This window comes from Bos mutus, chromosome 5 (assembly GCF_027580195.1).
Source record: "Bos mutus isolate GX-2022 chromosome 5, NWIPB_WYAK_1.1, whole genome shotgun sequence".
In the NCBI taxonomy this organism is placed as follows: domain Eukaryota; kingdom Metazoa; phylum Chordata; class Mammalia; order Artiodactyla; family Bovidae; genus Bos; species Bos mutus.
This window is the reverse complement of record NC_091621.1, coordinates 75,378,967-75,406,152: the sequence shown is the minus strand read 5'-3', so window position 1 is coordinate 75,406,152 and position 27,186 is coordinate 75,378,967. Positions and strand designations below refer to the sequence as shown.

Sequence of the window (27,186 nt, the reverse complement as noted above, 5' to 3'; positions counted from 1 at the left end):
TTCTAGTTTAAATTGTAGAGTATTTCTATGAATCTGGAAGCAATCTCTATCTCTATTATATGTGGCTGGTGTGAATGAGGAGGGATTATTAATTTTTTATTTCTTTATAATTAATTAAAAATTAAATTTGAATACTCACACTTTAAGTTCCCTCTGCCAAACTTGATTGAAGGCTATTATAGCTATAATATAATCTATATTATAGATTATATATTATAATCAGGGTTATGAATATCTAGTGAATTTTTGGGAGATTAAAGTGTAATTAAAAATGTGAGTATTCTATATGAGTATGTAAGTGTGAGCATGCACATATGTGTTGGTTAATTGCATAGTTTAGATCTGTCTATAGCCTTACTGGTATATCTGCTTGCCAGATAAGGAGTGACTGGGAATTTTTTAGATCTCCATTTATGATTTTTTTTTAATATTTTTGAAATTATATTTAACTTATTGATGATTGCTTTACAAAATTGGTTTTGATTTCTGCTGTATATCAACATGAATTAGCCATACCTATACATATGTCCCCTCCCTCTTGAACCTCCCCCCATTTCCCCCCCTTTCCCACCCTTGTAGGTTGTTACAGAGCCCTGGTTTGAGTTTAACCTACATACCTTTCTCAAATCTTTCTTGAAGTTGTACTATTAAGTACATGCAGATTTTTTTTAATTGCTAATGGTATGATCCTCAATACATTGTTATGAAACATGCTTCATCTTTTCTAACATGGTTCTTGCCTTATATCCTGACAGTTAATGTACAGACAGAACTGACAGTACAGTTAGTGTACTGACAGTTAACTTTAGCAGTTCTATCAGCTTGTGCTGCATGATATCATTTTTCATCTTATTAAATTTCCTCTTTATTTTTTCGTTTTAAAAAGTCTCGTTAAGACAGCAGTTATTAAAATAATTCTTTTACATATATATAGCTATATTTAATAAAATGTTTTAAATTATAAACATTCTTAGAATTTAAGTGGAAAGCTATTCCATATATATTTAACCTAATTTCAAAATTACTGTAAACTTTATATATGTTATTTGTAGATAAGCATATATAATTAATTATAAGTGTAATATATTGTTTCTTTGCATTATGCTTTATCTTTTTCTCATCTTTCACAAGAGATATTTTTTACTTTCCTCTACAGGAACTTAATCATTTAATATGCCTTAGACGGCGCAAGAATACACAGAAGAACTGTACAAAAAAGATCTTCATGACCCAGATAATTACAATGATGTGATCACTCATCTAGAGCCAGACATCCTGGAATGTGAAGTCAAGTGGGCCTTAGGAAGCATTACTACAAACAAAGCTAGTGGAGGTGATGAAATTCCAGTTCAGCTATTTCAAATCCTAAAAGATGATGCTGTGAAAGTGCTGCACTCGATACACCAGCAAATTTGGAAAACTCAGCAGTGGCCAACAGAACTGGAAAATGTCAGTTTTCATTCTATTCTCAAAAAAGAACAATGCCAAAGAATATTCAAACTACCGCACAATTGCAGTCTTTTCATATGCTAGCAGGTAATGCTTAAAATCCTTCAAGCTAGACTTCAACAGTATGTAAACCGAAAACTTCCAGATGTTCAAGCTGGATTTAGAAAAGGCAGAGGAACCAAAGAACAAATTGCCAAAGCCCGCTGGATCATAGTAAAAGCAAGGGAATTCCAACAACAAAAAAAATCTACTCCTGCTTCATTGACTACACTAAAGCATTTGACGGTGTTGATCACAACGAACTGTGGAAAATTCTTCAAGAGATGGAAATATCAGAGCTCCTGTCCTTCCTCCTGAGAATCCTGTATGCAGGTCAAGAAGCAACAGTTAGAACTGGACATGGAACAACAGACTGGTCCCAAATGGAGTATGTCAAGGGTGTATATTGTCACCCTGTTTATTTAACTTGTATGCAGAGTATATCATGTGAAATGCCAGGCTGGATGAAACTCAAGATGGAATCAATATTGCTGGGAGAAATTTCGGTAACTTGAGATATGAAGATACACCACCGTTATGGCAGAAAGTGAGTAGGAACTAAAGAGACTCTTGATGAAAGTGAAAGAGGAGAGTGAAAAAGCTGGCTTAAAATTCAAAAGCCAAAAAACTAAGATCGTGGCACACACTCCTATCAATTCATGGCAAATAGATGTGAAAAAATGGAAACAATGACAGACTTTATTTTCTTGGGCTCCAAAATCACTGCGATGGTGACTGCAGCCCTGAAATTAAGACTCTTACCCCTTGGAAGAAAAGCTATGATGAACTTAGATAGCATATTAAAAAGTAAAGACATCACTTTGCCAACAAAGATACATATAGTCAAACTACAGTTTTTCCAATGGTCATGTACAGATGTGAGAGCTGGACCACAAAGAAGGCTGAGTGCTGAAGAATTGATGCTTTTGAATTGTGGAGCTGGAGAAGACTCTTGAGAGTCCCTTGGACAGCAAGGAAATCAAACCTGTCAATCCTTAAGGAAACCAACCCTGAATATTTATTGGAAGGACTGATGCTGAAGCTGAATCAGGATTGATGCTGAATATCATTTGGAAGCCACCTGATGTGAAAAGCTGACTCACTGGAAAAGACCCTGATGCTGGGAAAGACTGAGGGCAGGATAAATTTCTCCTATAGGTCATTCCTGAGTAGAGCCACCTGTACTAAACAGTAGTTTTATTAATTATTTATTTTTTATATTGTAGTGTTATATGTTGATCTCAATCTTCCAATTTAATTCAAAGCAATACATACACTGCAATGCTAATTGCAACACTATTTATAATAAAACAACAACCAGGACATGGAAACAACCTAAATGTCAATTAACAGATAAATGGACAGAGAAGATGTGGTCCATTTATGCAATGGAGTATTCCTCTGCCAGAAAAAGAATGAAATAATACCATTTGCTGCAACATGGATGGACCTGGAGATTGTCACTCAGTAAAGTAAGTGAGACAAAGACTCACACTCAATTCTTGTCATTCTAGACTGTTCCATGTTCTATCCATCTCCAGATATTCATAACCTCACTTAAACGAACAATACGGGACTACACATAGCTCTCTTTATTCATTTTAATGCCTCTTTCTTCTAAGTCTTCATCATTTCTAACATCAATTCTTGGTGCATCTTAGCCCCATTCAACTTGATATCTAACATGTATGTATAAGAGTTGCTCAGCCATGTCTGACTCTTTGAGACCGCATGGAATAGGTAGTCCATGGAATTCTCTAGACCAGAATCCTGGAGTGGGCAGCCTTTCTCTTCTCCAGGGCATCTTCTCAACCCAGGCATTGAACCCAGGTCTCCTACATTGCAGGTGGATTCTTTACCAGCTGAGCCACAAGGGAAGCCAATATGAGACATATTGTTTTAAATATACTCCTTCCAAATCACCTAATCCAGGACATCTCCCTAACACCATTTCCTCACAATTTATACTGGTAATCCATGATGAAATTGTCAGATATAATTCTCTCTTCTATAATACCTAGTAATTGTGTTTACCATTGTAAATTACATGTTAATTTAAAACCATATGCTTATGTCTATAAACAGACTGTGAACAATTAGATAATAGGGACTGTGCTTTGTATTTTTTTTAACTCTCTCTCTCTCTCTCTCTCTCTCTCTCTCTCTATATATATATATATATATATATATATATATATAAACTGGAAAAGGTCAGTTGTCATTCCAATCCCAAAGAAAGGCAATGCCAAAGAATGCTCAAACTACTGCACATTTGCACTCATCTCACATGCTAGTAAAGTAATGCTCAAAATTCTCCAAGCCAGAGTTCAGCAATACGTGAACTGTGAACTTCCAGATGTTCAAGCTGGTTTTAGAAAAGGCAGAGGAACCAGAGATCAAATTGCCAACATCCACTGGATCATGGAAAAAGCAAGAGAGTTCCAGAAAAACATCTATTTCTGCTTTATTGACTATGCCAAAGCCTTTGACTGTGTGGATCACAATAAACTGTGGAAAACTCTTCAAGAGATAGGAAAGTTCTTCAAGAGAAATTTGTATGCAGATCAGGAAGCAACAGTTAGAACTGGACATGGAACAACAGACTGGTTCCAAATAGGAAAAGGAGTACGTCAAGGCTGTATATTGTCACCCTTTTTATTTAACTTATATGCAGAGTACATCATGAGAAATGCTGGACTGGAAGAAGCACAAGCTGAAATCAAGATTGCTGGGAGAAATATCAATAACCTCAGATATGCAGATGACACACGCTTATGGCAGAAAGTGAAGAGGAACTAAAAAGCCTCTTGATGAAAGTGAAAGTGGAGAGTGAAAAAGTTGGCTTCAAGCTCAACATTCAGAAAACAAAGATCATGGAATCTGGTCCCATCACTTCATGGGAAATAGATGGGGAAACAGTGGAAACAGTGTCAGACTTTATTTTTGGGGGCTCCAAAATCACTGCAGACGGTGACTGCAGCCATGAAATTAAAAGATGCTTACTCCTTGGAAGAAAAGTTATGACCAACCTAGATCGCATATTCAAAAGCAGAGACATTACTTTGCCAACAAAGGTTTGTCTAGTCAAGGCTATGGTTTTTCCTGTGGTCATGTATGGATGTGAGAGTTGGACTGTGAAGAAGGCTGAGCACAGAAGAATTGATGCTTTTGAACTGTGGTGTTGGAGAAGACTCTTGAGAGTCCCTTGGACTGCAAGGAGATCCAACCAATGCATTCTGAAGGAGATCAACCCTGGGATTTCTTTGGAAGGAATGATGCTAAAGTTGAAACTCCAGTACTTTGGCCACCTCATGCGAAGAGTTGACTCATTGGAAAAGACTCTGATGCTGGGAGGGATTGGGGGCAGGAAGAGAAGGGGATGACAGAGGATGAGATGGCTGGATGGCATCACTGACTCAATGGACTGAGTCTGAGTGAAGTCCGGGAGTTGGTGATGGACGGGGGGACCTGGTGTGCTGTGATTCATGGGGTCGCAAAGAGTCAGACATGACTGATGACTGAACTGAACTGAACAAATATATGTATCTATTGCCAAACAATATACTTGACACACAGAAAGACTAGCTCAGACAAAAAATAGGATAGAGTTGTCATGAAAGTACAAGTAGTTTTCTATTTGTGTGTGTGCCTATATATATTCTATTGTGCTTTGATGTTATTAATTCTGTATATTATAATGGAGAAAAAATAAGCCAGTATAAAGAGGCTCCAGAAGGTTGGCTACTACCATAGAAGGAACATTGCAAGGTTTCAGTAGATATTTTCAAACTCTTCAAGAGGATAATGTAAGAATTGTAGAGTTTAAACAATGCATTTTTATTCCTGTGTATGTACATGAATCTACTAACAATAAATGAAGAGACAATAAATAAATTAGAATTTGACAGACTGCTATTAGTTGCACTTAAAAAGTGATTTGAGAGACTTTGATTCTACTACATCTGCAACTAATGACCCATTTTCCTTGGAAAAAGTGCTGCCTTATTCCTAGATCTATTTCTTTGTGTACCTGGGGTAAGTAATATCCACATTTCATGATACTGACAAAATCCTACTATTCTTTGATATTGAAACTGCATTTGGATTCAAAATGCAGAAGTTGTAAATGGCATATTTCTTTTTTTCCATGAATGTGGATATTACCATTGTGGCATAAAAGTTAAGATTAAATGCCAAACAAAAAAGCAAACAAATAAGGAAAATAACTAGAATGCTAATAGTAATTTGAAGACATCTAACTTGTAAATCTGTTGTTCCATGTCCAGTTCTAACTGTTGCTTCCTGACCTGCATACAGATTTCTCAAGAGGCAGGTCAGGTGGTCTGGTATTCCCATCTCTTTCAGAATTTTCAACAGTTTATGGTGATCCACACTGTCAAAGGCTTTGGCATAGTCAATAAAGCAGAAATAGATGTTTTTTTGGAACAGAACAACAGACTGGTTCCAAATAGGAAACGGAGTACGTCAAGGCTGTATATTATCACCCTGCTTATTTAACTTATATGCAGAGTACATCATGAGAAACGCTGGACTGGAAGAAACACAAGCTGGAATCAAGAGTGCCGGGAGAAATATCAATAACCTCAGATATGCAGATGACACTACCCTTATGGCACAAAGTGAAGAGGAACTAAAAAGCCCCTTGATGAAAGTGAAAGTGGAGAGTGAAAAAGTTAGCTTAAAGCTCAACATTCAGAAAACGAAGATCATGGCATCCGGTCCCATCACTTCATGGGAAATAGATGCGGAAACAGTGGAAACAGTGTCAGACTTTATTTTTCTGGGCTCCAAAATCACTGCAGATGGTGACTGCATCCATGCAGAAATTAGAAGATGCTTACTCCTTGGAAGGAAAGTTATGACCAACCTAGATAGCATATTCAAAAGCAGAGACATTACTTTGCCAACTAAGATCTGTCTAGTCAAGGCTATGGTTTTTTCCTGTGGTCATGTATGGATGTGAGAGTTGGACTGTGAAGAAGGCTGAGCACAGAAGAATTGATGCTTTTGAACTGTGGTGTTGGAGAAGACTCTTGAGAGTCCCTTGGACTGCAAGGAGATCCAACCAGTCCATTCTGAAGGAGATCTTTCCTGGGATTTCTTTGGAGGGAATGATGCTGAAGCTGAAACTCCAGTACTTTGGCCACCTCATGCGAAGAGTTGACTCATTGGAAAAGACTCTGATGCTGGGAGGGATTGGGGGCAGGAAGAGAAGGGGATGACAGAGGATGAGATGGCTGGATGGCATCACTGACTCGATGGACGTGAATCTGAGTGAACTCTGGGAGTTTGTGATGGACAGGGAGGCCTGGCATGCTGCGATTTATGGGGTCGCGAAGAGTCGGACACGACTGAGCGACTGAACTGAACTGAACTTGTAAGTCATGCATATTTTTCACTTCAGAGTGATTTTGAAAAGAGTTACTATTTACATGGCCATTTATTCACAAATTATAAGTTAATACTACAGCAGGGAAAAGCTCTTATGTTTCACTACATCAAATAGATTGATATTAAACAAAACAAATATGAAATCTTCTAGCATGGGCTAAGTTAATGTAATGAAAACACTTCTTTGTTGAAGAAATGATCCCTCAGTAGAATTGTTTATTTTTTAAATTACAGAAGGCTTCAGCTAAGATGGGGCTAAGGAATTATTTATCTGTTACTAACTCAGGAAACCATGCCAATCAATAGTATTTGCCAAGTTGGTGATCTAGTCTCTTCCTCTTCCTGCTGAAGTATACATTCAAGATTTATGAAATCCCTGCCTTGTGTTCATTCTACTACAATATACTGGTTGACCTTATATGTGCCTTGCCAAGTATGTAACACCTAGCTGTATTCTGAATTTGTATTAAGTTCTGAATAATCATTTCTTCAAGTTTGTTTGCCAATCTTTCACTTTGTCACTGGGCATTTCACTTCTGGGCCAACATGCCCATGAGTATCCAGATTCAACTCTGTTATGAATTTTAGAATCTTCTTGCCCTCTCTCATCAATTCAAACACATTTATGGAAAAGTCAAGACTAGAAAAGTTTCTGTTGGTCATGGTCATACAGCTTATGCTTGCATTTCCAGGCAACTGTCCTGCAAACACCCCTGACCACATCCACTTTTAGTATCACAGCTTGAGATGAGTATCGTGCCCCGAGGACAGCTTCCCACCACAAAGTTGCACTGTGGCCTCACCACCTCCGCCCCTTATTGTACACAGGAAGAGCTTAACACAGGCTCAGTCATGTAAGCCAGACTGCACCTTACTGGCCAAGAAGACCTGTTGATTAGCTGCCCTGGTTATTCTCACTTAACAAATTTAATTTTGAAGAGCTTGTTGAGGTGGCAGTGGTTATTCTCAGATGACTTGAACACAGGTTGTTTGCAAAGCATTGTAAATTTCTATCTCCAGTAGTTTTAAAATGTCAGATAAATATGTCCCTATAAAACCTATACATGTATTTTTGTAGTCAAATTACTCCATCTGCATAAATTAATTTTGTTGGTCCAATAAAATACCGTTTATTAGAAAGTATGTCTTCTGAAAGCAATGTCATGTACTTCTGCAATTTCACATGTCACTGAAATATCACTACTGTTCAGCACATCATCAATAAATGATCCATGGTGACTGGTGCAGCATTAATGTATGCTGAGCATTGACAAAGATATTGGAATTTCATTATACATACTATCTTTTTACACAAGTAAGTTTTTAAATGTCTCCCCTGCCTTTTCATTTTTTTAGCTCACATTCCTGACTCACAGCATATCTCTTTAAGAATCCTTAAAGACAGATGTTGACTGGACTTTTGTGGTAATTATTTTGCAATATATGTGAATATTGAATCATGCATTTGAAACTAATATAATGTTATATGCTAATCAAACCTTAATTAATAAATTAATGAAAAATTGTTTGCCCTCTATCTTAAAGAAAAAAAGACTCCTTTTCTCACTCTCAGTTTACAGAGGGAGCTTTACATATGACACAATACTCTTCATGCTTACTTTGTCTCTTTCCAGAAACTGTTCTTGTAAATATGTTTTTGTGAGTTTTCCACAGGACTCTAAGTTCTTCTTTGAAATAAATAAAATGAGTAGACTATTCAGATGTTCTGTTTCTACTTTATTTTTATCTTTTTCTTGGTCTTTTATTTAAAAGACACATCGGTTAAACCTAAAGCTGCTAACATAAAAAATAACCCTTCAAGTAAGTGTGATTTAGATTTCCCCATAAAAAAACCCACATTCATTTCCTTTTATAGACCAAATATTATTTTTAAATGTGGTTTTAAGAAAATGTCTGCCTGTATTTCTTATGTCAAGGTCTAGCTTTATTCTGTAGCATTGGCAATGGAAAATGTGGATTAGCTGAAAAGAATATTGGTCAAAGACTATCAGAAGATAACTATTTGTTTCCCTCTACGTGTTTTACAGTCACTTGTTTTGTTTATTCTTGAAATTATTTCACACTTTCTTTTCCATTTTTCTATCAACTACACTAAAACGCAATATCTGTTACAAGGCAAGAAATTTTGCCTAGATTATTTAACATTCTCAAGGTTTAGAAAAGCATCTAGCAAGTAGTTGTCACTAAAAATATATATATATATATTGAATAAAATTGTTTATTGTTCAAGTTGAAACATACTACCAAACTTGCTTTCCTTCTTTTCTCAGTATATTGTTAAAAATTTTGAATTTGATAACCTTTCACTTCCTTATAATTTTACAGTGTTTTATTATCTTATCTTATTTTATATTTTATCTCAGTGTTTCAAATAAATGAAAATAAATATATATTTATTTATTATAATACAATAATATAATATATATTATGTATACTGAATCAGTCTTATGAATTGATATCTATCTTCATGTACTTACTTATTTTTATGCACACCAGGTTATGATTTAAGTTCATAATTCTCCATATGATGTATATATGGCAGAATGTATATACCCACATTTGGGTTTTTATACTGGTTTAAAAATTCACAGCAGTAATTAATAGTACCTCATTTTCTACTTTATCTACAATGCTACGTAATCTATTTTTTCACTGATACACATGACTTCTTCTTGTTTGTATCTTTTCTCTTTCAGTTGGCCTGATTTATGTTCTCATGTCATTTTGTTGTAACAAAACTTTGTTGAACATAGCTTTAGCAAAAGTCTTGATATTTAGTAGAAAAAGAACACTATTTTTTTTTTCTTCTTCAATAGTGATAGGTCTACTCTTGGATTTTTCTTTAATGAACATAGCATAAAAGAGGATATTAATTGGAAGTGAATTTAGCCCCTAAAATATTTTAGGATTAATTGGCATATTTATTAGATCCACTGGTCCTATTAAAATTTAGCTGTGTTTGAAAATATTTATATAAAATTATAGAATAAGTTCTATATAGATCTCATCTATTTCTGTTAAATTTGCTCATAAGTATCTAACAATGTTTCTATTGTGGCTGTTAATTGTTTCTGTTTATTATTGACCTTTAGTATGAGAGAATTTACAAATTAATGTTATATTCAGTTATACTAATATTATTTCTATTAACTAGTCATTAAATTATTTTTATATTCTATGTTGATAACTATATCATCAGCAAAAAATTTTTTAAGTCCTTATCTTTTTAATTTTCTGTGGTGGTCTTAAGTGTGCTGGAGAATCTCCTCAATGATATTGAAAAGAAGTGGTATTATCATCATTTTGTCGTAATGATTTTCTAAAAATCTACTAATACATTGAGGTTAAGAATGATGTTTATCAAATTCAGGGCTGCCAGGGGGAAGGGATAGTTACGGAGTTTGGAGAGATCATTATACACACTACTATATTCAAAATGGATAACCAACAATGACCTATTGTATATTACATGAAACTCTACTCAATGTTTTTTGCCAGCCTGGATAGGAGGGGTGGTGTGGGAGAAAATGGGTGCATGTATATGTATGATTGAGTCCCTTTGCTGTTCACTTACCACACCATTGTTAATTGGCCATACTCCAATACAAAATAAAAGTTTAAATTTTGAAAAAAAAAAAAAAAGAATGTTTATATAGATTCTGGTATATATACTAAAGATTGTTTATCACAAAAAGTTGTTGAATTATAATAAGTATGCATTCCATCTTGATGCAATCATGTTCTTTTATTTCTGTAATTTATTGTTTGTAGCATTTTATTTAACATTCTTCTGAAAGAGAATTATTACAATCCTGAAATGAACTAAATTTGATCATCTATATGCTAAGCAGTTTTATACAGTGTTTGATATGACTTGGGACTGTTTTACAATCTTGTAACAATGTTCATAAATAAGATTAACTTTTCCTTTTCCTGTTAACACATTTTCATCTAATTTGGAAATCAAGGTAACTCTAGTTGTAGTGAAAAAAATAGCAACAACTCCTTTTCCCCCTATAGTTTAGAAAACTTTGTATAATTTATAATGAAAGTCCTTGAAAGTTAATTTCTCTCTCCTATAAAACTATTTGACATTTGTGCTATCCATACAGAAAATTTTAAAATCATATATTGATTTCATAAAAATAGCTATAGCTTTATCAAATTTTGCAGAGCTTACTTTTACCTATGTTAATTTTATCTCACTCATTTTGTACATAGCAAATAGTTACAGTTAACTAAAAATTATCTCCTGATAATTATTTCTTATTTATTGAATAGACTGTGGATTTACTGGTTGAAGTTCTGTTTTTACAGGCACATGTTCAGTGAGACAACAGACTGGTTCCAAATTGGGAAAGAATTATGTCAACACTATACATTGTCACCCTGCTTATTTAATTTATATGCAGAGTGCATCATGAGAAATGCTAGACTGGATGAAGCACAAGCTGGAATCAAAATTGCTGGGAGAAATATCAATAACCTTAGATATGCAGATGACACCACCCTTATGGCAGAAAGCAAAGAAAAACCGAAGAGCCTCTCAATGAATGTGAAAGAGGAGAATAAAAAAAGCCGGCTTAAAACTCAACATTTAGAAAAGTAAGATCATGGCATCCAGTCCTATCACTTCATGGCAGATAGATGGGGAAACAATGAAAACAGTGACAGACTTTACATTTTTGGGCTCCAAAATCACTGCAGATGGTGACCGCAGCCATAAAATTAAAAGACGCTTGCTCCAGAAGAAAAGCTATGACCAAGCTAGACAGCATATTAAAAAGCAGAGACATTACTTTGCCAACAAATGTCCATATAGTCAAGGCTATAGCTTTTCCAGTAGTCGTGTATGGATGTGAGAGTTGGACTATGAAGAAAGCTGAGCACTGAAGAATTGATGCTTTTGAATTGTGGTGTTGGAGAAGACTCTTGAGAGCCCCTTGGACAGCAAGATCTAACCAGTCCATTCAAAAAAAATAAATAAATAAGTCCTGAATATCCATTGGAAGGACTGATACTGAAGCTAAAACTCCAATACTTTGGACACCTGATGTGAAGAACTGACTCATTGGAAAAGAATCTGATGCTGGGAAAGATGGAAGGCGAAAGAATTGGGTGGCAGACAATGAGATGGTTCGATAGCATCATCGACTCAATTGACATGAATTTAAGCAAACTTGGCGGATAGTGGAGGACAGAAGAGAGTGGTGTGCTGCAGTTCATGGGGTTGCAAAGAGTCAGACATAAGTCAGGGACTGAACAACACTAACAACATGTACACACATATGTATATATACATGTACGTGTTTAGATATATACCTATATATGTATGTATGTATTAATAGTATATATATGAAAGCTATCTCTCTGTGGTTTCAGTTTATATGATACAGCACAATTAAGTCCACTCAAATGAAATGATTAAGAAGTTTTATTTTTTCTCCTTTTTTTCTTCTACCCACTACTTACAACCATATTTTATAACAAATTATTCACTTTTGGAAAAAATTCAGAAAGTGATTCTGTTATCCCATCATTTGTTTCTTAAAACTCTGGCCATTTGTTATCACTGAATTTACCATTTTTTAAGTCATAAGATGATGTTAGAACCTAACATTTATTCCATCAAAAAGGGAAATATTCTGTGCAATGAGAGGCGGAAGTACTGTGGTTTGTGAGGTGCTTTTTCAACAGAAAGATGAGGTGAGCAAAACATCTATCATATCTTTCTTCAGGGATCAAAATTGACTGGAAATCGCTAGTGTCATTTCTAAATGGGAAACTCAGGACATGTCTTTTTTTTTTTCAGGAGGCTCTTATCCACAAGAATCAGGATCTTCTTTCTCTGATCAGGTGTGTGTCTGTGTCTCTCTGTGTGTTACTAACAGCTATTGTTCAAGATATAAGAACTCTTGAGGTTTTAACCTCAAGAAAGTTTCTAAAAATATTTATGCTGTAAGGTAACTCTAGTTGTTTCTTAAGTGTTTGAATTGACTTACTGAAGGCAAGGAATACTTATTACTTCTGGGGTATATTCTTTTTCACTTTATTTAATGATGGATAAGTAGGATACACTTATTGAAGAATCAGAAGTTATGATGTTTCTATAAGATGAAGTCTTCAAATAAAGCTAAAAGAATAAATCTTTATGGGACTAGAGAACTGAATTTCAATTTAAAATTTCACACATGAGTTTTCTACTCTTGTGCGAGTCACTTACCCTATGTGACATACAACATTACTTGCAAAAATGAAACAAATTATTTTCATTGTTTCCAACAACCATGATCAAATATAAAACAACTTTTTAAAAAATCTAAGCATTATACATATTTATTCAACACATTTTGTCTGAGAGCTGTGCTAGACAATGTTAAGATATTAATATATAAACAAATGTGAGATTAGTTTTGTTAATGATGATGATGGTGATAACCTGTAAGTGATGGCAATGATATGGACAGAAGCTCAAAAAAAGCGTACTAGGAAAAATCATTCAATAAAAGTTTATATATCCTACCCAGATTTACCTTGCAAAGAATGCAGTTACTACACAGTGTATCCTAGTGTAGGTGAATTAAAAGCAACTATTACATTTTTTAACAGTTTGAAATGATTACTTTTTATTTTCTAGTAAGGGAAAATTTAAAGGTTAATTTACTTGATTTTATATGAAGTCTCACTTACATTCTTCCCTTTTTTTAATATCTGCATGCATGAACCTTTTCTGTATTTCTCACTTTTCTAATGTAAATATATCAACTTACCACAAGGAGAGAAAACTAGAAAAAAAATCCCATTTTTATTTTATTCAGGAACCCTTTCTAAAAAATGAAGGCTCTGAATTCATCTTTGATATAGATAAGCAGTCATAATTATACAGTGAGATTGGTCTGAGATAGGTGGGCTTATCATGGCATAGGTATGTACTTTCCATATAAATGGAGTTCACTCTTTCTGTATAATTTTAAAATATCCAGAATTTGATACTAACATACAAGTCACAGAAAAGCAATTTACTTTGAATCACTTATGTTCATTTTATATTTTAAATCAAGGCTTCAAAAACTTGAAAGCTTTTTCCCCCTTCATTAACTAACAAAGTAATGTATCTCACAATCTAAGGCAGCCTAAAATAATAATAGCTTTAGAATTTGGAGTTAGAATGGAATTTTAATCAAGCTTTTACTAGTCTCTAGCTTTGAGATCTGGGACACTCCACAGCTTCTATGGACTTAAGTTTCCTTTTCTAGTAAATAGAGACAAAAAATATGTCATATTTACCTTAGTGGATCTCTGTGATTCAACTGAAGTGACATAAATTTGAAAATGCTTCTTAAACTAAAAGTATTATAAATTACTTATAAGTGGTAGCATTATATTAAGTAAGCAGTATGACTTTGGCCACCTCTAAGATTTAATTTCTTCAACCATAAAATACTCTTACCTTATTCACACATTTAATAATAAAGTTTGCTATGTTACATATTATGTGAAAGTCTTTGTCATTCATTTGTGTCTGACTCTTTGTGATCCTATGGACTGTAGCCCACCAGAATCCTCTGTCCACGGAGTTCTCCAGGCAGGTTGCCATTTTCTTCTCCAGGGGGGTCTTCCTGACTCAGGGATCAAACCCAGGTCTCCCTCATTGCAGGCAGATTCTTTACCATTTGAGAAAATAATGTTTTAATTTAATTTTAGGTGTAAAAGGTAATTCATATTAGCATTTCATTTATAAAGAGGCTTTTATATATTCAGTAATGATTACTATTCAAAAAGAAAGAAAAAATTATTTTTCACTTACTTTGTTCAGAGGTAAGAGTCTTTGCTTATCTTTATCCTAAAATTTTAGACCCTATTTTATTCTTTGTAAGTCCTTTACTATAAAGAATATTAGATACACTAGTATATACTCTTTACTACCTGATTTACATTATTGACACTAGATGTATATTATTTACTTTCACTTTTTAAATGATCCACATCAGACTGTGTTAATATTCCTTGTTTTCCTTCATCCAAACCCCTCCCCTTTTCTTTCTCTTTCTTTCTTCTTGCAATTTGTGAAGTTATTAACTTAGTAAATGTGGCTCTGTGAATTAAACAAATATCTAACTCCATAGAAACCAGTCTTTTTCATGATACACTGTCTTTATTTTAATGTTATATTTCATTACAACACTAGTACTTTAATAGTACATAGGATCTTGCTAGAGATATTTTGCCATAGTATAAATATACTTTGTTTATCAGTTTAGTTCAGTTCAGCTGCTCAGTTGGGTCGGACTCTTTGTGACTCCATGGACTGCAGCATGCCAAACCTCCCTGTCCATCACCAACTTCCAGAGTTTACTCAAACTCATGCCCATTGAGTTGGTGATGCCATCCAACCATCTCATCCTCTGGTGTCCCCTTCTCTTCCTGACTTCAATCTTTCCCAGCATCAGGGTCTTTTCCAATGAGTCAGCTATTCTCATCAGGTGGCCAAAGCATTGGAGTTTCAGTTTCAGCATCAGTCTTTCCAATGAATATTCAGGACTGATTTCCTTTAGGGTGGACTGGTTGGATCTCCTTGCAGTCCAAGGGACTCTCAAGAGTCCTCTCAAACATCATAGTTCAAAAGCATAGTTCAAAAGCATCAATTCTTTGGCCCTCAGCTCTCCTTATAGTCCAACTCTCACATCCATACATGACTACTGGAAAAACCATAACCTTGACTAGACAGAACTTTGTTGGCAAAATAATGTCTCTGCTTTTTAATATGCTGTCTAGAATGGTCATAACTTTTCTTCCAAGGAGTAAATGTCTTTTAATTTCATGGCTGCAGTCACCATCTGCAATGATTTTGAAGCCCCTAAAATTAAAGTCTGCCACTGTTTTCACTGCTTCTCCAACTATTTGCCATAAAGTGATGGGACCAGATGCCATGTTCTTTGTTTTCTGAATGTTGAGCTTTAAGCTAACGTTTTCACTCTCCTCTTTCACTTTCATCAAGAAGCTCTTTAGTTCTTCTTCACTTTCTGCTTTAAGAGTGGTGTCATCTTAAGGTTATTGATATTTCTCCTGGCAATCTTGAGTCCAGCTTGTGCTTCATTCAGCCCAGCATTTGTTTATATCACAAAGTATAAAAATCATAAGGTAATACAAAATAAAAGTAATTTTATGTTATGCTTTAAAAAGGATATGAATGGAATTGACAACTTAAATTTTAAACATTTATGAGCTGAGTGGCAGAAAGCTGGTGACATAATGGCTTGAACTGTTTTTCTCCAGAGATGAGTGAATCTCATACTTATGCCAGTGAACGAGTAAAGTCTTGTGCTTCTAGACAATGGCAAAAGAGAACATGTACATTAACCACAAGCCAACGTGGAGAAAACCGTAAGTCCTATATGTTCCATTTGTCTCTCAGTGTACTGAGGTGAATCTTAGAAACTGTGACTAAATTGATGATGAGCATTCAGTTTATTTTACCTTCATGAAGAAAGCAGAAATGAGATTCTCTTTCATATGCTATATGATCTTGCCTGGTAGCTCATATGCTACTGGAATATATAATAAAATTTAGCAGAAACTGTTGTGTTTAGAATCTTTTCATGCCCTAAAAATGATGAAATCATCATAATAATGAAGACAGTAATTTCTAAGGGATTGCTGAACAACTAGACTTGTGTGTGTGTGTTCAGGTACTCTTTGCAACCCCATGGACTGCAGCCTGCCAGGAACCTGTGTCCATGGAATTTTCCAGGGAAGAATACTGGAGTGGGTTGCTCCAGGGGTCCAGGGGATCTTCCTAAGCCAGGGATCAAACCTGGGTCTCCTGCATTGGCAGACAGATTCTTTATCACTGAGTCACCTAGGAAGCCATGAAAAACTAGCCTTAAGGAGAAGTAAATAGAAATGGAAAACAGAAGGGAAATATCAAATTTCCTTCAGTTCAGTTATGTCCTTAAACATTATGGAGGAGATGACTTGACTGCTATTCACAGAAATGTTCCTGGATGGTGAATAAATTATGCTCTCCTCTTAACCAATCTGGAATATGGTGAAAAATAAAGCCTGAGATAGCTTACACAAAAGGAAAAACAACAGGTTACTCTCACCTATAAATTTTGATTAAATGTTATCAAATAACATCATTTTACAATGATTAATTATAGGAATGAAACTGTGCACTATGTAATAATCAAAGTGGAAAGATTGTATGATCATATACATAATGCTGAAAAGGTTTCAGATGAAAAGCAATATGAAATCTTAATTACAAAGAACTTAATTTTAGAAACCTCTAAAATATAAGTACTGCTTTTAATATATTTTTTCAAAAGCTACCATTATGCTTATTGCTAAATGGCAGCAGCATTTTCATTGTAGTTAGAAAAAGAGAAGAATTTTCATTATTATTAGTTGAGTAACATTGATTGTTTTGCAGTGTTAACATGAATTAACAAGAAAAGGAAGAGGTAAGTGGTATAAAATTGGAGTTAAAAGGCAAAATTAATATTATTTGAAAAAATATGTGATTTAAAATATTTTTTAAGCCTTCACCTAAAATATTACAAACAATAAGGGTATCTAGTAAGTGGTGGAGAGGGAAATGGCAACCCACTCCAGTGTTCTTGCCTGGAGAATCCCAGGGACGGGGGAGCCTGGTGGGCTGCCCCCTATGGGGTCGCACAGAGTCGGACACGACTGAAGCAACTTAGCAAGCAAGGAAGCAAGCAAGTAAGTGGACTTGATTGAAAATAAGACAAAAATCAATTGCCTTACTAACTACAAAAACAAGGAAAATGTGATGAAAAACAAATGCCATATGCATAGAACAATATCAGAAAAGACTGGCAGCACACTTTTAAATTGAAAAACCTAGAAATAAACTTACTCTTTTAAAATTGTTCCGATGAACATAAAATAAGACATGTAATATAAATAGAAACTATTCAAGGATAAAAGATAGTTTAAAAATGTAACTTATCTCTCCATATTAAAGGAGAAAGGGATGACAGAGGATGAGATGGTTGGATGGCATCACTGACTGGATGGACTTGAGTTTGAGCAAGCTCCGGGTGTTGGTGATGGACAGGGAAGCCTGGCATGCTGCATGTAGTCCATGGGATCACAAACAGACACGACTGAGCGAATGAACTGAACTGAATTTATACAATTAGTGTAATTCTAAGGAAAAAGCATTGTATCATATTTTTAAACTGACAGGTTCTTGGAAAGCTGATATTAAAAGTCTTAAGGCACATATAGGTCTTCCCTAGTGGCTCAGACAGTAAAGAATCAGCCTGTTAACGTGGAAGACCTGGGTTCGCTCCCTGGGTTGGGAAGATTTCCTGGAGGAAAGCATGTCAACTCAATCCAGTATTCTTGCCTGGAGAATCCCCACAGTCTGAGGAGCATGATGTGCTACAGTTCACGGGGTTGCAGAGTCTGACACGACTGAGAGACTAAGCACAAGGCACATATGAAATGTAATGATAGGGAAAATCATCTGGAAAATGAAATATAATATTATATTGTATGCACTAACAAATACTCAAGTATTTTACATATTAGAAAAGTTTACATATTGTTTAAATGGAAACATAGACTAAAAAGTATAGAAATAAATGCAGGTACAAATTGGAATATATTATATGCTAAAGGTAGGGTTTCATATCAAAGAGAACACATTGATTTATTGAGCAAATGTTAGAAAAAGTCCACTTGGAAAATAAATTTTTTATAAGTTTAGCTCCTACATAACTTAGTAAACAGATACACACACACACGCACACGCACAGCCCTACCAAATAAACCAAATATAAAAGGAAACCACAAGATATCACAAATGAACATGGGCATAACATATTTTACAAACTCAGAATAATGAAGATACTTTTATTCATATCAAAAAAGCATAAGCCATAAAGAAATGTTTGATTAAGTCAACCATTACCCATTTTGATATCCCAAAAGTATCATATGTAAAGTTAAAACAAAATGGTATCTGGGACATGTATTTGCAAAGCATGTGGCATGAAGTGAACTAATAATTTTAACCTGAAAAGAAACAGACCAGACATAGACGTCGCAGAGAAATTAAAAAAAAAAAAAAGCATTGTTTAACCTCATGAAAAAATGTTTAATCTTATTCATAACAGGAAAAAGAAAGTTCGATTTTAAAAATAATACTGTGTATCAGATATATAAATATATATGCACTTAAAATGTAGAGAAATAAAAATATTTGGTGTGAAGGAAAGTGTGAGGAAACAGGCTTTTGAATTTATGTTTGGTGCTACATAAATTGGTGTGGCTTCTTTGGACTGAAACTTTCAATCATTACAAAAATTGAAAAAGTATGTTCCCTTTGATTAATTTCTCCTAGACAGGTACTCAAAAAACATGCACAGATATATGTGAAATATTACTCATATTGTTATACCTAAAAGCAAAAACTAAGAAATCATTTAAGTATGTACTGGAAAAAAATAAACATCTGCCAATAATTAGATTTTTCCCATATACTGATGAAACACAATGCAAGAAGCAAAACCAATACAATATCGTAAAGTAAAACAAAATAATAATAATAAATTTTTTTTAAAAAGAAGCTAATTTTTAAAAAATTGACAAATTTGTAAGACATAATATGGAGTAATCACCAGGATATTTTTTTAATGTTTCCGGAATATTTTGTGTACTTCCTTAAACATGTGTTTTTAAAAGAAAGTTGAAGGAAACTGTCTATATTTCTTATTATATCTGTGTGAAAATTTTTAAATTTTTAAAATGATAACAGATTTATTCTAATGGAAGAATGGGACTAGGGAACTTGAAGAAAGGAGTAAGAATGGATATTACATTTTTATACCCTTATTTTTAAATAATTTACAAAATACTTGTTTTACCTTTTACTGAGAAAAATAGTCACAGGGAACTGATATCAACCCTCCCCCCTCAATTAAAAACACTTCTAATATTTAAGTTAAACAGAAAGATAACAGAACCTTTTCTCATATTTCTCACTCTTTTCTTTTTGTCTTTGACAGCATCTCCATTTGTCCTTGCCAGATCCATTGCTATAGCCATGGGGATTCGTTTCATTGGAATGTTAATAATATGCAGTGCCATGATCATAACTTGTAAGTGATAATAGAGAAAGTAATTAGCAGCAATATTTATCTAACCATTGTAGTGCATTAATTTAACTAGTATTCAGAGGCACAGAAATATAAACTAGTAATATTGAGTATATTTTTTATTGAGCTTATACTTTTGCTTAGACTATCAGTTACTAACAATATAAACTCTTTCAATAACTATGATTATTTTAATAGCATTATTCAACCAGGAAGCTCCAATTTCTTTGAAAGGTAAGTGAAAATTTTCTGATATTTTGATGCACAAACTGCATGCATCTATACATGGTTATAGGCACACATCTAATGGCATGAACAAGAAAGAGAATACGAAAATGATTAATTCTTCTCTATAATTCACTGTAGATATATTTATTTATAATGAGGAGGTACTTGCAAAAAGTAAAGCACATCATTTCGGCATCCCTCCCTATATAAATCTGTAGAGATACATTCTTGGGCAGGACCATATTGAGTTAACTAACTTGAATTCTAGAGTTGAAATAAAAAAGGTATTTAACCTGTCCAGATAAAATCTGCTCTTATGTTCAGACCGGCTTCTTTACCCAGGTGGCGCTAGTAGTAAAGAACCCACCTGCCAATGTAGGAGACATAAGAGAGAAGCAGGTTAGATCCCTGGGGTGGGAAGATCCCTGGAGGAGGGCATGGCAACTCACTCTAGTATTCTTGCCTAGAGAATCCCATGGAAAGAGGAGCCTGACAGGCTACAGTCCATGGAGTCACAAAGAGTCAGAAACAACTGAAGAAACTGAGCATGCACACACACATAATGTTCAGACATGCAGAATTAACAATGTATTCTACCTTTCTAGAAAATTACTGTGGTCCATGTCCTAAAAACTGGATATGTTATAGAAATAACTGCTACCAATTTTTTAATGAGAGCAAAAGCTGGCACCAGAGCCAAGCTTCTTGTATGTCTCAAAATTCCAGTCTCCTGAAGATATACAGCAAAGATGACCAGGTTGAGTATTTGTTTTAAATCCCCTTTCTATATTTAGTCTTAACATATGAACTGACTCACTGGAATGTGAATGTGAAACATAAGAGAGGCACTAAGACTCAGATATAACAAACCCAAATCTTTTTGCATTAGAAATAAGAAAGCACAGAAATTCCAGGTATTTTGTATGTGGTGTTTAAGTCAGAATTATGCTAGTGGAGAGAATGCATTCCCCCAAGTGTGGGGGGAAATGGTTAAATGACTATGGCCTTGCATTTATGAAATTCTGATCTCTGATTTTATTTGCTGTTTCAAACAGGATTTCCTTAAATTGGTGAAGTCATATCATTGGATGGGACTAGTACAAGTTTCCACAAATGGTTCCTGGCAATGGGAAGATGGCTCCATTCTCTTGCCCAACCTGTAAGTTTTCTTACCAATTGGAAGGAAATGTAATATTGTATTTAGTGTAATATTGCAACAAAGACTACCTATCTTCCGACTTCATTATATACTTGGAATTTGAAGCCCCTCGTACATCTTAGAATTGATCTGGGATGGCCTCATTTCTGTGTTACCCAAGGTTTTACTTTTAACAAAAAAGATTTTACTCTCTGGAAATACTAAGATCTTATATCATCTCATTTCAATATTTTTCAGGCTGCAAGTGCAAAATTTCATTTTTGCTAAAAGTAAAACAACTAGCATACCCAAGTTCTGTTTCTGCATATTATTAATATTTGTTGAGTGTGACTCAGTTTCCAGGAACTACGCAGAAATAACTAGAGATTAGTAGGGCTTAGAGTCTTCAAAAGCTTCACACTTCAGAGATATAGTTATAAATAAATAAAGTGTAATCCAGTGTAATCAATACCTTTGTGAAATGTGATGAGAATAGGTTGGGAAAACAAACTCAGAAATTGAAGAAGCATATGAAAAAAAGTGAGAAAAATTGAGGCTTTAATGTACATAGATTGAGACCAACTAAGAGCAGTTACTAAAAAACCTCTTGATTTTTTCCCTACAATGGCTAGTTTTTGCTATATTAACAAAGTTTGTTCTTTTGTCTTTTTAAATACATATACTATCAAACCTTGTACTTTTCATTTTCTCAATTTCACACTAATGTAGCATTATTACTCTTTCTTCAACTTTCAATTTCCTGCTGGTTCCTAGTAGAAAACAAACCATTTATTACATTAATTATATAACTACAAAATATTCAAGCTGGGACAAAATAGATACACAGATACAGCAATCTCTACATGGACTACCAGGCTTCTCAGGTAGCACTACTGGTAAAAAAAAACTGCCTGCCAATTCAGGAGATTTAAGAGACTCATTCCTGAGTTGGGACGATCCGCAGGAGGACAGCATGGCAACCCACTCCAGTATTCTTGCCTAGAGAATCTCATGGACAGAGGAGCCTGGAGGGCTATAGTTCATGGGCTTGTAAAGAGTCAGAGAGGACTAATATGACTTAGCATGCATGCACACACACTTGTATATGTATATTAGAGGATTTCACAGTTGATTTTTATATTTTTACCAAGTAAAATTGCATATATCTGAAGAAGATTGTTAGTTTTGCACACAACGAGACATCTGCCAACTTCTAAATTGAATTCTGAATTCATTTCTAAGTATTTGTTTTAATTTTTTTGCTTTCATTTTGACTCACATACATAGATGAAAAGATTTCAGACTTTTCCAATTGACTAATTTCCAATGTACAAAAGATAGTGATATAATTTATAATAGAATGCAATTTTTACTGTTATTATCTTAGTTGACTGTATTTTGCATATCTATGAATTAAGAAAGAACACACATGGTCCTAAAATCTCCTGAAATGATATTATTTCAGTGTCTATATTTAAATATTATTTCATGTTTGTATTTCTGCATTAATAAAGCTGTGAATATAATCTATCCTTCTCTCTAATCTAGACTAACAATGGTTGAAATGCAGAATGGAACCTGTGCAGTCTATGGCTCAAGTTTTAAAGCTTATACAGAAAATTGCTTAACTCCAAACACATACATCTGCATGCAGAGAATTGTGTAAAAGCTTATAGTTAATAAAATATGAAGTATTCAAAGACTCGAGAGCCGTGTTCTCAGAGAACGCTCACAACAAGAACAGTTCTTCTTGTGTTCAAGAAGAACATACACAATTCTTGAAGAAAACTTAAGAAGAAAATTCCATATAGTTACTTAATTTTTCCATGTATAGCATATAAAAATTTTTTTTCAGGGAATAAAAACTAATAGATAAAGACAAAAAGGTATACATATACAATGGAGTAATACTCAGCCATTAAAAAAAGAACAAAATAATACCATTTGTGGCAATATAGATGGGCCTAGAGATTTTCATAGTGAATGAAGACAGAGAAAGAAAATTATTGTATGAAATAGCTTATTTTTGTAATCTAAAAAATAAATGATATAAATGAACTTATCTACAGACTAGAAACAGAATTACAGACCTAGAAAATGAATTTATGGTTACCTGGGAGCGTAAGGATACGTAGGGACCTTGGGATTAACATGTACACACTGCTATATTTAAAATAAATAACCAACAAGAATCTACTGGTTAAAAAAAATGGGAAGGGGACAAAAGAATGATATAAATGAGATGTGATTGACCATGTGTTGATAATTTTTCAAGCTAATTGGTGACTCCATGGGGTTTTACTATACTGTTTCTTCCAGTTTTGTGTATGTTTTAAATTTTCCATGATTTGGGAGAATGGCATTGAAACATGTATAATATGATATATGAAATGAATCACCAGTCCAGGTTCAATGCATGATACTGGATGCTTGGGGTTGGTGCACTGAGATGACCCAGAGGGATGGTACCGGGAGGGAGGAGGGAGGGGGGTTTAGGATGGGGAACACGTGTATACCTGTGGCAGATTCATGTTGATGTATGGCAAAACCAATGCAATATTGTAAAGTAATTAATCTCCAATTAAAATAAATAAATTTATATTTAAAAAATTTGTTTTAAAAATTAAAGCTTGGTGGAGGGAATATGAGATTTCATTTAATTTTCTATATTTGAAATTTTCAAAGTGAAAGTTGAAAAATCAATAAATACACCCTCAAATCTTAAAAATTCCTCTACAAATTTAATAAAGCATATGACATGTTTGGCAGAAGTTGAATTATTCCTTGCAAAAAGAATATGGCACTAATTGCTACAAAACTTAGAAAATAAAGTTGAATTTGAAGGAGACTTACAAGGCTTCTAGGGAAAAAGAACTCTACGCCTGAGCTGAAATCTGTAGAATGACTAGAAGTTGTCTGGGCAAATCATTTAGGGTACCAGAATTCTTGGCAAATGAAATGCTACATACAAACATGTAGATGTTAGAAGAGTCTGTGACTAGGGAAAGCCGGTTTGCTGGAAGCAGAATGATAGAGAAAACGAGGAATATAAGATGTGGTGGAGAGAGAAGCAGAGTAATAACTGGTAATAACTTTTTATTTTATTCTCTATTCTCAGGGTAATTACTCTTTGTTTTGTGAAGGGCATTAAGAAGTGGGTTGAACAGCATTTTAGGTGGAAATTAGTACAAAATACCATGGAGAAAACTATTTATTTTCTACATAGCCAATCAAGGGCTGAGGAATGTCTTAGATCAACTTAAGTTTTTAAATCATTGCCTGAATTTGCATAATAGGCACCACCCAGAATTAAGGAAATGGCAACCCACTCCAGTATTCTTGCCTGGAGAATCCCGTGGGCAAAGGAGCCTGGCTAGCTACAGTCCATGGGGTCGCAAGAGTTGGACACAACTTAGTGACTAAGCCACCACCAACAATCAGTCATGTTTGCTTTAAGATTTTATTATTAAATTTTTAAGTCATAAAAAGCATGCAAAAAAGCACATATGTTAGCTTTGGAGAAATTAAGAAATTTAAATTGGGCTTGGCTTCTGTTTCTGGAACTAAGGAAGGGACATTATTAAGTTTCACTGAAACTAACAACAAAGAAGTTTTATGATATAGTGTATACGGTTTAGAGAAAGCACTGCTAAACGAACAATGGTAAAAACACTGTGGAAACTCAGAATTTAGTGAAAATGAAAACCCTAAGAGCAAAGCAACCACAGAAACTAGCTTTCATTCTGAGGGTTTTTAGTAATCTTGGGGAACCTTAGTTTCTGTTTTAATGGTTGTGGAACAAGCCATAAAGTTCAGGGGCCACCTAACTAAAGGATTAAATACAAGTTTTCTTTCTAAACCTGGAACCTTCAAAGGCTGCAATCTCATATTGTTGTTGTTGTTTAGTCAATAAATCATTTCCAACTCTTTTGCAACCCCATGGACAATAGCCTGCCATGCTCTGTCCACGGGATTTCTCAAGCAAGAATACTGGAATGGGTTGCCATTTCCTTCTCAGGGGATCTTTCAGACCCAGGATCAAACCCACGTTTCTTATATCTCCTGCATTGGCAGGCAGGTTCTTTACCACGAATCACCAGGGAAGCCCATTCTCATATACTGAATAAGAAATAAAACTTGTATTTCAGGAAACAGTAACAAGGACCCTTGCTAGTGAAGCAAATCAGAATATGTCACCCCAAAATATGCCTCTTTGACATGAAAACCATTTTGAGCTAAAAATAATTAAGAAGGAACTTGAAATCACTACCTCAAATATATCTGCACCCTATTTTCATAGCATGGTTATTCAAAAAACCAAGACATGGATATGACCCAAGTGTCTGTCAACCATCAAACAAATGAGTGCACAAACAAAGTGTGATACATAAACAAAGGAATACTATTCAGGTACAAAGAGAAAGAAAATCTTGTCATTTGCAACAACATCAATGGACCTGGAATAAGCCAGACACAGACAAACTCTGTATGATCTCAGTTCTATGTAGAATCTAAAAAAGCCATATTCATAGAAACAAAGAGTTGAATCATGGCTTCCAAGGCCTAGGGGGAGGGAAAACGGGAAGATGTTGGTCACAGGTACAAATTTCCAATTATAAGGTGAATATGTATAAAACAGATATACTGTATAGCACAGGGAACTCTACTTAATATACTGTGGTGACCTGAATGGGAAAGAAGTCTAAAAGGAAGGGGATTTATGTATATCTGTGGCTGGTTCATTTTACTCTCCAGTAGAAACTAACACAACATTGTAAAGCAACTATACTTTAATAAAATTAATTTTAAAAAGTAAAATAAAAATATATAAGATGAATAAGTTCTGGGGATTTGCTATACAAGTTGGTTGCTAAGAGAGTAAATCTGAAATATTTTCACACCATAACAAAAAAAAATGATGATGATATGGAGTGATACATGTGTTAACTAAGCTTATTATAGTATTCATGTCATAATATGTGTGTAAAGCATCACATTGTACACCTTAAATGTATACAATATTATGTGTCAATTATATCTCAATAAAACCTGTGAGAGGGGAAAAAAAAACTGTTGGTGGTTTCCTTTTATCACCTAAACAAAGCAAAAAACAAACAGAAACAGCAAATACAGAAAACAAGGTCTCTCTCCTCCTTTTTTCCGTATCAAGTCAGGCTATAAACTCTCATTTGACTGGAAACAGACCCTTTCGCCCACTGACAGCACCAGACAAATCTTAAATCTTATTTCATTACTTTCCTCCCAGATATTTACCTTCCCACAGTTTGCTGTCCTGGGGAGCTTAAAATTGTTTATCTTTGTTCTAATATCTCTCTACAAATTTATTGTCCTTTGTGATGCTACATAATAACCTGCACTTCTAAGTCCTCACTTTGAACTACTCTTCCATTTAGGTTTCCCCCAAGTGATGTGCACTGCATGTGTTAGCAAACTTTTTCTCTTGTTAGTCAGTGTTTGATTCAAGAGACCCACGTGAAAACCTAAGATGGATAGAGGCAAGTTTTGTCTTCCCTGCACTAGTCTTGACCTCTGATGAAAAGAGAAAGTAAAAATCTCCATTGAGCATTTCTAATCACAAATCAGCCCTCTTTTTTAGTTTATAGCCCAAAGCCTGCCTGACAGCGAAGCCCAAGAGTATTGTATTCAAAAATTTATTTAAAGTGTTCAAGGTGAATAATGGTCTACCTACTAGCAACACTAATACCTTCCAAAAGAAAGCAGCTTCAATCCACTTATCAAAAAATT

General features: G+C 34.5%; 1 protein-coding gene across 2 annotated transcripts; it reads left to right on the top strand.

Annotated features, from left to right (window-relative positions):
• The first annotated feature begins 1,687 nt into the window (after positions 1 to 1,687).
• KLRK1 (killer cell lectin like receptor K1) lies at positions 1,688 to 26,466 on the top strand. Of its 2 annotated transcripts, none has more exons than XM_070371088.1 (8): positions 1,688 to 2,960; positions 12,734 to 12,777; positions 16,198 to 16,305; positions 19,965 to 20,057; positions 20,253 to 20,288; positions 20,888 to 21,039; positions 21,338 to 21,441; positions 22,969 to 26,466. In XM_070371088.1, exons 3-8 carry the CDS (start codon positions 16,200 to 16,202, stop codon positions 23,084 to 23,086), a joined length of 609 nt encoding a protein of 202 aa, XP_070227189.1. In that variant the 5' UTR covers positions 1,688 to 2,960; positions 12,734 to 12,777; positions 16,198 to 16,199; the 3' UTR covers positions 23,087 to 26,466. The 2 variants fall into 2 exon arrangements, with proteins under 2 accessions (XP_070227189.1, XP_005898704.2); XM_005898642.3 differs by lacking the exon at positions 1,688 to 2,960 and adding an exon at positions 12,521 to 12,627.
• The last annotated feature ends 720 nt before the right edge of the window (positions 26,467 to 27,186 follow it).